This window comes from Oratosquilla oratoria, chromosome 41, assembly GCF_046742065.1.
Source record: "Oratosquilla oratoria isolate Oo_2021 chromosome 41, ASM4674206v1, whole genome shotgun sequence".
NCBI classification, from domain to species: domain Eukaryota; kingdom Metazoa; phylum Arthropoda; class Malacostraca; order Stomatopoda; family Squillidae; genus Oratosquilla; species Oratosquilla oratoria.
Window position 1 is genome coordinate 20,505,123 of NC_134817.1, and position 15,223 is coordinate 20,520,345.

The 15,223-nt window shown below is 53.1% G+C and overlaps 1 protein-coding gene across 28 annotated transcripts in view; it reads left to right on the top strand.

Annotated features, from left to right (window-relative positions):
- shep (RNA binding motif single stranded interacting protein alan shepard) overlaps nucleotides 1-15,223 on the top strand; it is a 654,273-nt gene that overhangs the window by 532,937 nt on the left and 106,113 nt on the right. For 24 of the 28 annotated variants that reach the window (XM_076178136.1, XM_076178133.1, XM_076178134.1 and 21 more), the window contains one exon: nucleotides 842-1,252. The exons of the other annotated variants lie outside the window; for them this stretch is intronic. In XM_076178136.1, the coding sequence (XP_076034251.1) occupies nucleotides 842-1,252 (411 nt within the window). The remainder of the gene's footprint in view (nucleotides 1-841; nucleotides 1,253-15,223) is intronic. 28 annotated transcript variants of the gene reach the window in all.

The window sequence follows — 15,223 nt, forward strand, 5'->3', positions numbered from 1 at the left end:
TTCATATCTCAATTTTATCTAGACTTTAAATTCGTGTATTGTTTTTGCACACACCACTTTCTCATCTAACTTGTAATGTGTGTTTGTGTGCGTGTGTATGTGGACGTTACCTGCGCGCGCAAATAACAATAAACGCATGTTTTAGAAAAACAAACAAACAAGGGAATGTATATGACAAAGGTCACCTACCTACTCACGAACCGGACAAAGAAGGAAAAAATAAAAGACTAGGAAGAGTGAAGTCTTGGGGAAATTCACGCCAAGATCGAGAAAATAAAATCCTGAAACCACTTGGTAACCTGCCTGTGGCTGTGGCTAAAACTACGGGTTATACTTAAGCCCTGTTGGAGGATTGTCAAGCTCTTAGTAACCCAGTACGAGAACGTGGGACGGGATTCCAATCTTGAAGTGAGGTGACTGGAAGAAGTGCCGAAGAATGACCATGACACGGGTTCCATAATCACATTTGTTGTCATACACAGAGGAATTGAAGCTCACAACATTGTAGGAAAGAAGAGAGAGAGAGGGAGCATGGTCCCTGAACTCAGATATATCAAGTCGTATGAAGAGAAACTGAAGCTACTGGGGGTTGCGACAATGGTAGAAAGAAGAGAGAGGGGAGTCATGATCCCTGCGTACAAATATATGCAAGTTACACACTGAAGGGATTAAAACTACAAGGGCCAACAACATTGGAAAAAAAGGAGAAAGGGGGGTAAGAATAGTGTATAAATGTATGCAAGTCATACGCAGTTATTAGGGGCTTCCAATAATGGTGGAAAGAAGAGAGAGAGGGGCTGTGTCCAAGACAAAAGCTACAACCCGTTTCCTTTCGTTACAGGCGAGTAACGGGCCCCGGCCTGGGTATCCGGGCGGTCACTCCGGCGGACACCCAGGCCATCCGGGAGGGGGCGGCGGCGGCGGCGGAGGCGGCGGCGGCGGAGGTGGCGGCGGGCCCCCCGGCTCGGGCAAGAGCGGACGACCCCCTTCCAACCCCGGGCCGGGCCCCGGATCAGGCCAATACGGGCGGCACACAGGCGGCCCGCACGGCCACACCCAACACCCGGGTCAGCAGGGTGGCCAAGCTCAGTGGACCACAGGCCACCCTGCGGGCCAGCAAGGGGGCGGCCCCCCACCCCCCGGCCCTCCCACTAGTGCCTACAATCCGGTGCGCTACCCAGGGCCGCCTAACACGCCTGGCACCCAACCCCCGACCCAGTACCCTCCGCCCAGCACCTACCACCACCCACAGGTAAGCAAAACAAAGTACTTTTGCGTGTCCGCGTATGGTCGTGTATATGTCTGCCTGTGCTCGCGCATGTGTGTGTGTGTCTGTGTTACAACTCGACTTCGAGTTAGTATGCCTTTCGTTCTTTTCCCATCGAAGAGGTCCTCAGCGACCTCTGTTTGTCGATGTTTAGGATCAGATATTAAAGAGAAATGGTAATAGTAATAATGATAATGATAATTTCCTCAGTTCTCGTGGGAAAATGGAACCTCACTTAGGTTACTTAGGTGATGGCTTCTAGGGGCTTTCAGCCGATGACGGCTCTCAAAGCCCCCCCACGTAGAATATCTAAAGTCCAAAATCTGATTTCATCACTGCATTCTCCAAGTCATACGAAGCAGTGAAGAAGTGTGTCTTCAGTCTCTTCTTGAAGATGGTCGTAGTTTCAGCCACTTTAACATTTTCAGGAAGTCTATTAAATTGACGGGGAGCACTATTAACAAACGCTCTACGCCCAGATTCTCTATAAAACCTTGGCTCTAATAGTCTGTTCACTTCAATACGGTGTCGCAAGGCTATATCACTATCTATTCGGAAGTCCACGAGCATATCACACATATAATTAGGCCTCCCATGCGTCCATTTTTATCCATGCAAAGCGGAATTTATCTTCTTTTTAATCATTTTCAGATTTATTGAGTCACAGTTCCTCTTTTTTTTTTTTTTACTATTTATTCACAAGAACTGTAATTCACTAAAGTATGATTTACAAAACATAAATGACACCTCGTAATTATTTCAGACTGCAAGATACCATAAGGCCTACACTAGGCAGTTCCATGTCTATGACCACCTGTCATCCCCATCCATAAACTTGTCTAACCGTTTCTTGAAACAACCGATAGTTTCAGTGTTCAGTACAAATGAAGAGTTAGCATGATAGTGAGGAGAAGAAACACTTCGCCTCTCTTTCTCTCTCTCTCTCTCTCTCTCTCTCTCTCTCTCTCTCTCTCTCTCTCTCTCTCTCTCTCTCTCTCCCTCCCTCTCTCCCTCCCTCTCTCCCTCCCTCTCTCCCTCCCTCTCTATCCTAAGCGCTACCCTGACAAGTTGAAAATGAAGTCCAAACGCCGATATTGATTAGGTTGAATTCAGGTGATTTTATTTGCCTCCAGAGGGACGCGCGCGCGCGCGTGTGTGTGTGGTTCGCAATTCGTGGTCGATGCAGCATTGGACAAGGTCTCCTATCCGGGTACGCAGAAGAGGTAAACACGTCCTACACTCTGGGATAGTTCGCCAACAACAGCACGAAATCCCCATCTACGAATGGAGGCTTCGGGTGGGGAAGGAGGAGGGGAGTGCTCACCCCGCTTCCTCCTCCTCCTTCTCCTCCTCCTCCTCCTCCTCCTCCTCCTCCATCCTCCTCTTCCTCCGAAGTCCCATTCTTCCGACGTCCTCCTCCTTCGTTCCCCTCTATCACCTTTCGTCCTCCTCCTCCGTTCTCCTCTTCCTCCTCCTCCATTCTCCTCTTCCTCCTCCTCCTCCTCTTCCCCATCCACGCTAGTCAAGCGATTACAACGCCATCGATTAGGAGACCGGGATGCCACGTGGCTCCTGGAGAAGGGCGGCGGGCCTTCGGCCTCCTCGCGAAGTCGTGAGAGCCTTCTCCCTATTAAGGAGGAGGAGGAGGAGGACCACCTCAGCTGGGGCGTGGTTTTGACCCCCTTGGAGTACGAGGAGGGGGGGGGGTGGGCGGGGGGTTGAGGTTAAATCGAGATGGGTTGTGAGGGGTAAAAGGTCGTCATCTTATAACGGGAGAACAGTTGTGAGAACAGTCAGTGGCGGCGGTGGCAGCGGCTGCGGCTGCGGCTGGCGAAAGAAGCGCTTGCGAACGCAGTGGAAGGCACAAGAAGTATTGCAGCAATGATAATGATGATAGTTGCAGTCGTGATTCTTGTCACATATGGTGGAGAGGAAGAGAAGTATGCAGAAGTGATAGGGTAGAGGATGGTGTAGTTATGCGACTCACGGGGGAGGCTGAGGGAGGCATTTGTCCAGTAGTGGACTCATCATCATCATCGTCGTCATTATTATCATCATCATCATCATCATCATCATAATCATCATCTGTTCGAGTTTCACTAGTGATCAAGACCTTACCCATCCTGTTTTCCCTAAGACAGTATTCGATAGATATTTTTGTGCCCAGTAGATGATCTTGCCTTGCCTTTTTCCCAGGATTCTCCCCTTCCTCTTGCCCTTCCCCCAGGATCCTCCTGTTCCCCTTGCCCCTCCCCCAGGATCCTCCTGTTCCCTTTGCCCTTCCCCCAGAATGCTCCCGTTCCTCTTGCCCCTCCCTCAGGATTTTCCCCTTCCTCTTGCCCCTCACACAGAATTCTCCCGTTCCTCTTGCCCCTCCCCCAGAATTCTCCCGTTCCTCTTGCCCCTAACATAGGATCCTCCTGTTCCCCTTGCCCCTCCCCCAGAATTTTCCCGTTCCTCTTGCCCCTCACACAGGATCCTCCTGTTCCCCTTGCCCCTCCCCCAGAATTCTCCCGTTCCTCTTGTCCCTCCCCCAGGATTCTCCCCTTCGTCTTGCCCCTCACATAGGATTCTCCTTTTCCTCTTGCCCCTCCCCCAGGATTCTCCCCTTCCTCTTGCCCCTCACATAGGATTCTCCCGTTCCTCTTGCCCCTCACACAGGATCCTCCTGTTCCCCTTGCCCCTCCCCCAAGATTCGCTTCTCCCCTTCCTCATGCTCCATCGTCCCCCGTTTTCAAAAGGTACTGACCTTCCCAGGGGGAATGTATGATCAAACAATGGGTATCTGTTCTCCACAAGCCTTTTGCGTACCTCTTTCACCCGTAAGAAGACCACACTCTGCCCTTGCGCCCAGGTCTCCATGGTTGCTTCCTCCTAGGGACGACTTCGAAGAAGTTCCTCACCTTTGCCGAAGTCGAGTCAGGGACGAGTTAATGGACTCAAGAGTTAAGGTGTTGAGCGTTGTTGGAGACGCGGTTCTTCCCCGCCGCTTCGGGGAGACTCCTCCTCCTCCTCCTCCTCCTCCTCCTCGTCTTCCGAACCCGGGTGTCCGTTCGTAACGGACCGCAGCGCCGGCATGCGGAGGCCGTTGCCTGAGGAAGCGGAACCTTCAGGAATTCTTTCGGGAGGGAAACCGTTAGAAGAGGCGCCGCGGCCGCGCCGCGCCGCTCGGAGGTGCTTTGGGTCCGTTTTCCGGAACTCCAAGAATCCTCAGACCGTAATCATAGGCCTCACGTGACAGGCTCCAGGCGGAATTACTCCCTCAAGACCTTCTTCGTCTTCGTCGTCGCCTCTTCCAAGAAAGTTTCCGAAGAACTTGAGACGCTCTTGGTGATGCTGACAGCGAGGCGGGGCCGACGTTTCCCGTGGGAACAGGTGTCAGTCAAGTCTCGAAGCACCCCCCTACGGACCAGAGGTGTGCAGTAGTCCTGTATGCTTGGAAACGTGTCCCCACGCTCATCACTTCGAACTTGTCAGAAATCACTCTTGTTCCGAGGATAGAAGCGCTGGTGTGTCGAAACAGTTATGGTGGCTGTCAGGTGGTCGTTACGTACTGGCCTTCCCATACCGTCGCTTCCAACGCCGCTGTTTCATCCTCTTCCTCGTCTTCCTCCTCCTCCTACTCGCCCCACTCTTCTTCCTCTTCCTCTTTTTATCTCTTATCATTCTCCTCCCCCTCCTCCTCCTCCTCTTCCTCTTCCTCGTCTTTCTCCTCTTCTTACTCGGGCCTCTCTTCTTCCTCTTCCTCGTCGTATCCCATAACCTTCTCCTCTCTCTCTCCTTCCCATCCTTGTCTTCCTCTTCCTCCTCCTCTTCCTCTTCCTTTTCCTCCACCTCCTCTCGGGTCTTCGTGTGTCCAAATGGTAGGTCGGCCAGTACATGTTGAAGTTGCTTATTTCATTGGTCTCGGTCACTGGTGTGTGTGTGTGTGTGTGTGTGTGTGTGTGTGTGTGTGTGTGTGTGTGCGTGCGTGCGTGTGAGCAGTTCCGATCATTTACCCGTTGTCTTGTCAACACTTGAGTAATATGACGAACTCTACGCCTATTGAGGTGTCAGGGGATTTTATTCAACTGTAGGTCGAAGCCACGAGCCTCACTGTTGATGCCTGGGTAGGCTAACCTCTCAACTGCTGGAAAAAAAATATAAAACCCGGAAGTAGAGTTTGATGTCGCGTGCTGAAGACCATGAGTTCGAGACCCACCCGCTGTTCGTGCGGATGACCAAAAGGAAGAAAAAAAAGAAAGAAAGAAAATGGCGTAACAGTTTTTAGAATGCTTAGTTTGCCAAGCGAAACTGCCTTATTGTCTCTTGCAGTCTCCTTCATCCTTATGTTCTTCTGTTCTTATGTAATCGGTGTTGTGTCAAAAAAAAAAAAAAAAAATGGCGGAGAGGGAGAGCTAAATGGAATCCTTGAGTCGCAAATTGTAGCGAATATTCGACGAGAGAAGGTTGCAAGAGTAACGTGGCAGAAATGAGAGCACTCGTGCGGCTCATGGTTGGGGGGGGGAGGGCCTTTTGTCCAGCAATGGACCAGTAGGGCGTAAGCATGGCCATGGTAGTGGGAAGGCAGTGTCTGCTCTTGATGATCAGAACATTCTGATGATAGACCTAACGGAATTTGTATGGATGATATATATAGGACTGCTCGTACTTGGACATGGCATCTCCTCTCTCTCTCTCTCTCTCTCTCTCTCTCTCTCTCTCTCTCTCTCTCTCTCTCTCTCTCTCTCTCTCTCTCGCTCTCTTTCCCAACCCGTGTCCTCTTTCCCATTTCCCCTCAAGTTATTCTCTCTTTCTCTCTCCCTCTCTCCAACTTTCCTTTCCTCTCTTCATCCCTCCCTCTTTCCCTTCCTCTCTTCCTTCCTCCCTCCATCCTTCCTTCTCTCTCCATCCTTCCCTTCCTCTCTCCCTCCATCTCTCCCACTCTCCCTCCCTTCCCTTCCCTCCTCCGCTTCCGATTAATGATTCTCGTCTCGCATTCCAGCCGCGTGTCTTTCCTCTACCCCGGAAGATGTATTGTGTGTAATGCGTGTGTGTGCGTGTCTGTGAGTGTCTGTGCGTGTCTGTGAGTGTCTGTGCGTGTCTGTGAGTGGAGAGAGAGAGAGAGAGAGAGACGTTCAGACTCCCTCCAAGTCAACCTCGACTCTTCCGGAAACAACTCTCAGAGGAACTTGGAGTACCTCGGCCTTTCCTATACGTAATATGTACGGGAGTCTCCGGACGGGGCCGGGGGGCGGGGGTAAAAGAGCGCTCCCACCTCCCTTCCCCCACCTCCCCTCCTCCCACCCACCCACCCACATTCCTAAGCCCCGCCACATCCAACGGTTGCAGTTAAACTTTGGAAAAGCGCTAGAATTGTAGGGTAAAGTGTATGAAACTATGTCAGATGTTTAGCATTTAGCTTCTTCGTTTTCTTCCTCCTCCTCCTCCTCCTCCTCCTCCGCCTCCTCCTCCCTTCGGCGGGAGAAGAGCTATCTCCAGTTCCTCTCTTCAGTGCTTCTCAGGAAGAAGGCATATTTAGTTATCGAAGGACGAGATGTACAGACCCTCAGAGCGAGGGTGGAAGGTCCGTCCTTAGCTGGGAACTCAGGAGGGATGCTGTGACCTTGAGGATTCAAGTTTTTTTTTTTTTAAGCTTTTATTTTTTTTTATTAAGTTTGTAGAATGTGCACATTCTTGTTGAGTCTCCAACTCCCCCAAAACACACACACACACACACACACACACACACACACACACACACACACACATACACACACACACACATACACGTACACTCTTCTTGGCCAGGCGGACATAGAGTCTGCCCCTCGCCGTCACTACCGACATCCCCCGCCATTGATTTTCCTTCCGCTCCTTCTTCGTCGGGTTTCCTTAAGGTCCAGGAATGCCTCAAGCTTGCTTGCTTGCTTGCGCCTCCCACGCGGCCTTCAGGTCTCTCAGTACACACACACACACACACACACACACACACACACACACACACACACACACACACACACACACACACACACACACACACACACACACACACACACACACACGACGGTGTTTCCGCATACATATGAGAGCGTCCTGCCGTTGTGGCTTGTCTGATCTCTCATTCTCTCTCTCTCTCTCTCTCTCTCTCTCTCTCTCTCTCTCTCTCTCTCTCTCTCTCTCTCTCTCTCTCTCTCTCTCTCTCTCTCTCTCTCTCCATCCCCACCCCCCTCTCTCTCTACCTATCTATCTCCCCTCTCTCCCTCCCCCTCTCCTCTCATTTTCTCTCTGTCTCCCTCCCCCTCTCCTCTCACTTTCTCTCTTTCTCTCCCTCGTTTCTCTCCTCCTGTCCTCTTCTTTTTCCATCTCACTTTTTTTTCATTTTCATTTTCTCTCTACTTCCTGCCTCCATCCTCACTCCCTTTCCCACCATTTCTCTCTCTTTTATCCTACTTCTCTCTCCATTTTCTCTCCAATCTGTGTCGCGTTCATTTGCTCGACGAAAGCTTGATGACTCTCTTCATAGAACAGGTACATTGCATTATACCTTCATCTTCGGGACGAGGTAGAGAAGGTTGCAGGAGTGACGTGGCATATGTTGGCGCAGTCGTGAAGCTCGTGGGGAGAGGTCCGCTTGCAATAGCCACGCCCCTGTAAGGCAACCTCCCCCCCCCAAAAAAAAAATAAAATAAAATCAGGCGTGGTCCGACAGCATTGAAGGTGTAAATGGCACAGCAATGTTATTATTGTTATTATTATTATTATTATTATTATTATTATTATTTTTTTTTTTTTTTTTTTTTTTTTTTACCCTGTGCATTTTGTGTGATTCACCATGGTTCACCATGGTCTTGGATCACGTGTTGGACTCGTGATCGACAGTTATTTCCCTTCCTGAAGAGAGCTCAGAGCTCATGACACATCTATGGGTAATGCAGTGACCTTACACGCGCACACACCCCGAACCCCCCCCCACGAGAGTTGGAGTAACGACTCGCAGTGCTGCGATATTGAAATTATTTCATCCCTGGGCAGAATTCGAACCCGGGCCGCCGTAGTGACAGCCAGGAACTCTACCAACCGCACCACCGAGTCGTGTGCGTGTGTGCGCGCGCGCGCGTGTGTGTGTGTGTGTGTGTGTGTGTGTGTGTGTGTAACGTGCCTTCGGTGTCTCGCGTCTTGTGTTGGATCTCGAGGGACTCGGGCGGACGCCCTTAGAACTGCACTCCTCCTCCTCCTCCTCCTTCCTCCTCGTCCTTCTCCTCCCTTCTCGGCCTCCTCCTTTTCCTCCTCCTCCTTCTCCTCCCTCCTCGGCCTCTTCCTTTTCCTCCTCCTCCACCTCTTTCCTCCACTTCCTTCCTCCACTTCCTTCTCATCATCTTCATCCTCTTGTTCACCCTCCTCCTCCACCTTTATTCTCCCACTTCTTTTTTTTCCTTCTCCTCCTCTTCCTCCCCCTCCCCTCCCTTCTCCTCTTCCTTCCCCTCCCCTCCCTACTCCTCCCCTCCGTCCTCCTCCTTCACCTCCTCCGTGGCGGTGTCTTCTTTGGAACAGTGCCCTCGCCAAGGCGCCTCGCCTCGCTCCCCTCTCATTGCCTTGCCCTCTTCCCCCCTCCCCCCTTCCCGCCCTCCCCCAGATCTTCCGTCGCCCCCCTTCTCCTCCCTTTTCCCTCCTTCTCCTCCTCTCTCTCTCTCTCTCTCTCTCTCTCTCTCTCTCTCTCTCTCTCTCTCTCTCTCTCTCTCTCTCTCTCTCTCTCTCTCTCTCTCTCTCTCTCTCTCTCTCTCTCTCTCTCTCTCTCTCTCTCTCTCTCTCTCTTTCCTTTATTCGCATCCCCCTTTCTCTCCTCATCATCATCTCTCCTTCGTCCCTTTTTCTCTCCTCTTCGTCTACCTCCCCTTCCCCTACCCCTCTTCTCCGCTTAACGCTTTCTCCCCCTCTCCTTCTCTTCACCCTTCCTTTTCCTCCCTCTTCCCCTCCCCCTTGCAAGTGAAAGCATCTAATGTCGGGGAGGTAGTCATCCCCAAAGGATTCCTCTCTCTCTCTCTCTCTCTCTCTCTCTCTCTCTCTCTCTCTCTCTCTCTCTCTCTCTCTCTCTCTCTCTCTCTCTCTCTTTCCCTCTCTCTCTCTCTCTCATACACACACACACGCACGCACGCGCACACACACACACACACACATATACGCCGGTGCATGCATATGGGAGAAAGAAAGAAAGAAAGAGAACTCCCTACTTCGTTTGATCCCCTCCCCTCCTGTCCGTAAGACGGGCGTGCCGTCCAGCCAGCTGCCAGGCAAGTGCCAACCAGCTGCCACCCGACTGTCCGGCCGTTTCCCTTCGAGGCGTCGAGGAAGAGTTGGTCGCTTCCTCTTCGGACTTCTTCGTCTTCGCTGCGTCGTTGAGGTCCTTCGGTGTCCAGGAACTCTCCCCTGGCGCCCCAGAACCCCAGAACTTCAGATCCCAGAATCTCCCGATACCAGACCCCAGAACCTCCCGATACCAGACCCCAGAACCTCCCGATACCAGTCCCCAGGTCTCCAGACCACAGCCCCTGGAGTCCCCAGATCCCAGTCCCCAGATCCCCAGAAGCCCCAGACCCCAGTCCCCAGAAGCTCCAGACCCCAGTCCCCAGATCTCCAGACCAGCCCCTGGAATCTGCAGATCCCAGTCCCCAGATCTCCAGATCCCAATCCCCAGAATCTCCAGACCCCAGAACACAGGCCTCCAGATCCAGACTTCTTTGCTGCTTTCGTTCAACTTCGTATTTCCTGTCAAAGAATCAGATTTTTTTTTTTCTTTTTTTTCTTTTTTGTGGGGGCAGAACCCTCTTGCCTAACTTGTATCTCCGCCTTTGATCTCCTTGGCTTTCCCCTTTGGCCCTTCTCCTTGGCCCTCCCCTTTGGCCATCTTTCTTGGGCCTCTTCATTGGCCCTCCTTGGCCCTCCTGATTAGGTCTCTTCATTGGCCCTTCTTGGCCTTCCTTGGTCTTCCTTGGCCCTCCTTGGCCCTCCCCTTTGGCCATCTTTATTGGGCCGCTTCATTGGCCCTCCTTGGCCTTCCGTGGTCCTCCTTGGCCTTCCTGAATGCCCCAACTACTTGGCCCTCCTTGGCCTTCCTGATTAGGTTTCTTCATTGGCTCTTCTTGGCCTTCCTCGGTCTTCCTTGGCCTTCCTTGGCCTTCCTGATTAGGTCTCTTCATTGGTCCTTCTTGGCCTTCCTTGGCCTTCTTGATTAGGTCTCTTCATTGGCTCTTCTTGTCCTTCCTTAGCCTTCCTCGGTCTTCCTTGGCCTTCCTGATTGGTTCTCCTACTTGGCCCTCTTCGCCCCCCGCGCCCTCCTCGCCCCATTTGTAATTACGACCACGGTGGCCTCGTGGGTGGCCCAACCAGTGTCCCGAAGGACCCCGGATCGATTCCATGCCGCCAGACTCCTTCTCCCCCTCCCCTCCCCTCCCCCTCCCCCTCCCCCTCCCCCCCTCTTGCGTATTCTCCAAAAATCTTTATCTTCGTTTCGACTTCCTCGACCTTTGGAAGTCCGAGTAAAGACTCTGCCACGCTACTCGTGCTCACTTCTCTGTCTCTCCCCTCTTGTCTCGTGCATATGTTGTCTGGCATGCTTACCATTCTATTGTGTCCAGTCAGCAACACACTCTTGAGCCACTGGGAGTCCAAATGCCTCTCCTGACGTCGTACATGAGAGACACAATATGGCAGTCTGCCACGTCACTCCTGCAAATTTCTCTATCTCGTCCTGTCAACGTTTAACGTCCCTGAGTTCAAAACCCGCATTTACTTCATGCTCAGGTCCATTTCCTTTTCCTGGTCTCCTGCTGGGGGTAAAGGTCTTCGTGGCCATCGTTGTTGGCAACCGACTTCGAGAGGATTTTCTACTACTAACAGAAGAACACAGGAGTGCACAACCCTCACTCTGAGGGCTGTCTCCCCTCTTCCTCTTCCCCCTCCTTTCTTCCTCTCTCCCTCTCCTATTCCTCTCCCCCTCCCCTCTTCCTCTCCCCCTCCCCTCTTCCTCTCCCCTCTCCTCTCCCCCTCCCCTCTTCCTCTCCTCCTCACCCATCTTCCTCTCCTCCTCCTCACCTCTTCCTCTTCCCCCTCCCCTCAGCCTCTCCCCCTCCCCTCTTCCTCTCCCCCTCCCCTCTTCCTCTCCCCTCCCCTCTTCCTCTCCCTCTTCCTCTCCCTCTCCCCTCTTCCTCTCCCTCTCCCCTTCTCCTCTTCCTCTCCCCTCTTCCTCTCCCTCTCCCCTCTTCCTCTCCCTCTCCCCTCTTCCTCTCCCTCTCCCCTCTTCCTCTCCCTCTCCCCTCTTCCTCTCCCCCTCCCCTCTTCCTCTCCCCCTCCCCTCTTCCTCTCCCCCTCCCCTCTTCCTCTCCCCTCCCCTCTTCCTCTCCCCTTCCCCTCTTCCTCTCCCCTCCCCTCTTCCTCTCCTCCCTCTTCCCCCTCTCCCCTCTCCTCATCTTTCTTCTCCCCTATCCTTTCTCCCCCTCCCTTTTCCCCTCCACGTAGCTCTCTCCTCTCTCCCTCTCCCTTCTCCCCCTTCTCTCTCCTTTTCCCCCTTCTTCCTCTCCCCTCCTTCCCCATCTCCCTCTCTTTCTCTCCCTCTCCCCTCTCCTCTTCCCTCTCCTTGTAACTCCTCTTTCCTCTCCCCTATCCTTTCTCCCCATCTCCTCCTCTCCCCACATAACCCTCTCCTCTTCCCTCCCCTATCCTTTCCCCTCTCTCCCTTCTCTCCTCTCCCTTCTCCCCTCCTCTCTCCCCTCTCTCTTCTCCCCCATCACTTCTTCCCTCTCCCTTCTCCCCCCTCACTTCTCCCCTCTCCCTTCTCCCCCTCCCCCTCCTCTCTTCCCTCTCTCTTCTCCCCTCTCCTTTCTCCCCCTCTTCCCTCTCCCTGCCCTCGCTCCGTCACAGGCTCGGTTGCTTCTTAAGCCTCCCGTGCCCCCCCCCCCTGCTGCCTCTCTGGTGGTCCCCAGTACGGCTTCTCCCCTCGCGCACCCATACCCCCTCCCACCAGATTGCCGCAGTGGGTCTCTCTCTCTCTCTCTCTCTCTCTCTCTCTCTCTCTCTCTCTCTCTCTCTCTCTCTCTCTCTCTCTCTCTCTCTCTCGCTCGCTCATTTGCTCGCTCCCCCCCTCTCTCTCCCCTCTCTCTCTTTCTCTCTCCCTCTTTTTCTCTTTCTCCCTTTCTTCCCATCTCTCTCTCCCTCTCTTCCCATCTCTCTCTCCTCTTCCCATCTCTCTCTCTCCGTCTCTTCCCATCTCTCTCTCTCCCTCTCTCTCCTCCCTCTCTCTCTCTCTCTCTCTCTCTCTCTCTCTCTCTCTCTCTCTCTCTCTCTCTCTCTCTCTCTCTCTCTCTCTCTCTCTCTCCCTCCCTCCCTCCCCACCCTCCAAGGAAGGAACCGGGGTGGGGGTGGGGGGAGGAAGAGAGCGACATGCAGCCCCCCCTTCCTTTCCATCTAATTAATAGGATCCCTTTCCTCCCCTTCCCACTGCTCCCTTTCCCCTCTTGGTTTCAGTGCCCTCACTCCCCCTTTCATCTACCATCCTTCCCCTCTTCCCTTTCCCCTTTTTTCTTCACCCCCCATCCCTTTCCCATCTCCTCTCTTTTTCCCCTTATTCCCCGCCTTTCCTCTATACCTCTCCCCTCTTTCTCCTCCCCTTTTCCCTTCTCCTTCCCCCTCTTCCCCCTTCTCGTCCCTTCTTTTCCTTCCCCTCGTCCCCTCTTCCCCTCGTCTCCTTCCCCTCGTCCCCCTTCCTCTCTTCCATTTCCCCCTCTTCCTCTTTCCCCTCTTCCCCTTCCCCTCTTCCCCTTCCCCTCTTCCCCGTTGCCCTCTTCCCCTTCCACTCTTCCTCTTCCCCTCTTCCTCTTCCCCTCTTCCCCTCTCACTCTGCCCCGTTCTCCTCTTCCCCGTTCCCCTCTTCCCCTCTTCTTCTTTCCTTTCTCCTCTTTCCCTTCCCCTCTTTCCCTTCCCTATCTTTCCCTTTCTCCTCTTTCCCTTCCCCTCTTTCCCTTCCCTATCTTTCCCTTCCCCTGTAACCCTTCCCCTCTTCTTCTTCCCCTCTTCCCCGTTACCCCACCCCCCTCCCCAGTTCCGGCGGTAGAGGCGCCGATGTCCCGGCTCGGCGCTCTACCCCGACCGACCGACCGACCAACCGAATCGTCTTCCGATATTGGGGCGGGGCGGGGCGGGTTGTGTTGTATTGTAGCAGGCGCCAGCGTTGCACGTGTGTGCGTGTGTGTGTGTGTGTGTGTGTGTGTGTGTGTGTGTGTGTGTGTGTTGGTTGTCTTGGACCACGTGCTGGGCTCGTGATCGACACCTTCTGGCAGAGGTTTCAGAGTTTGTATAAATGCCAGTCAATGGGCATTTGCTGTCACCTTTCATACACTACGTACCCATCCCCTTGCACAGTGGGGACAGTAACAGTTGGTAATGTAACTGTGTCCTTGCATTTTTTTTTTTTTTTTTTTTTATATCGCTTCGTTGGTTGTTTGTATTGCGTTTTGTACACCTCGATGTGTTTGGTATGTTTGCATGTGTGTGCAAACAGGTGTTTGCGTGTGTTTGCGTTGGTGCAAAAGTAAATGAACGGAGCTGTCGATGTGGTTGTTGTTGTTGTTGTTGTTTGCTTTGAACTCGGCGGGGGCAGAGCGGCCGCGTTGATGGAATGCAATTAACCAACGGATCGAGAGAAGAAATGTGCTTGTCCCCTCACGCGGATGATGTGTATCTGTGTGTGTGTGTGTGTGTGTGTGTGTGTGTGTGTGTGTGTGTGTGTCTGTGTGTGTGTGTATGTGTGTGTGTGAAAGATTTTTGAGTTTGACTTTGAGGTCTTCCTATTCTTCGAATTCTTCGAGGTCTTCTTCGAATTTTGAGTCTTCGACTCTTCGTCGGGAGAACCAGATGAACATAAGAACATAAGAATGAAGGAAACTGCAAGAGACCATAAGGCCTACATTAGGCCCTTCGTCAGTGTACTGGATGCATTGGCTCCTCGATGGGGGAAGCTTCCTCCTCCTCCTCCTCCTCCTCCTCCCCTCCCCCCTTCTGCTCTGGGAGAACTGAACCCGTAGCCTTGTCCTCTGCTGACTCGCAAGTTCTCCTACTTCCCCCAACCCCTCACATCTCCTCCCACCCCCTCTCCTCCCCCTCCCCCTCACCTCTCCTCACCACCCCCTATCCTTCCCCTTCCCTCTCACCTCTACTTCTCTACACCACTTCCCTCTCCCCCCTCACCTCCCCTTCCCCCTCTCCTCCCCCTCTCCTCCCCCTCTCCTCCCCCTCTCCCTCACCTCCACCTAACCTCCCCCTCTCCCTTACCCCCCTCTCCCTTACCCCCCTCTCCGCCCCCCATCCCCCTCACTCTCACCCTCACCCTCGTGTGCTCTTTTGTCAGTGAGAGACGACCTTCAGTTCCATATTGGCTTACTGACTGGACGCCGAGTGGCTGTACGCGCAGCGAAAGGAGACCATTGACAATATGGAGAGGCGAGGTGAAGAAGTTTGCAGGAGTGATGTAGCTGAGGTTGGCGCAGTTGTATAACTCCTCTTATTCTCTTCCTTTTCCTCCTCCTCTTCCTCTTCTTCCCCTTCATCCTCCTCCACCTTCTACCCTTCCTCTTACTCGTCTTCGTCCTCCTCCTCTTCCTACTCTTCCTCTTCCTCCTCTTCGTCATCCTCCATCTATCCTTCCTCTTCCTTTTCCTCTTCCTCTTCTTCTTCTTCCTCCTCCTCCACCTCCTACCCTTCCTCTTCTTCCTCCTCATTAGCCTACACCTCCTACCTTTCCTCTTCCTCCTCTTCTTCCTCCTCCTCCTCTTCATCTCCCTTGACCTTTTCCTCCTCCACCACCTACCCTTTTCCTCCTCTTTATTAGCCTCCACCTCCTACCCTTCCTCTTCCTCTTCCTCCTCCTCCTCCTCCTCCTCCTCCTCTTCATCCCCCTTGACCTTCTCCTCCTTTTCCTCCTTGTCC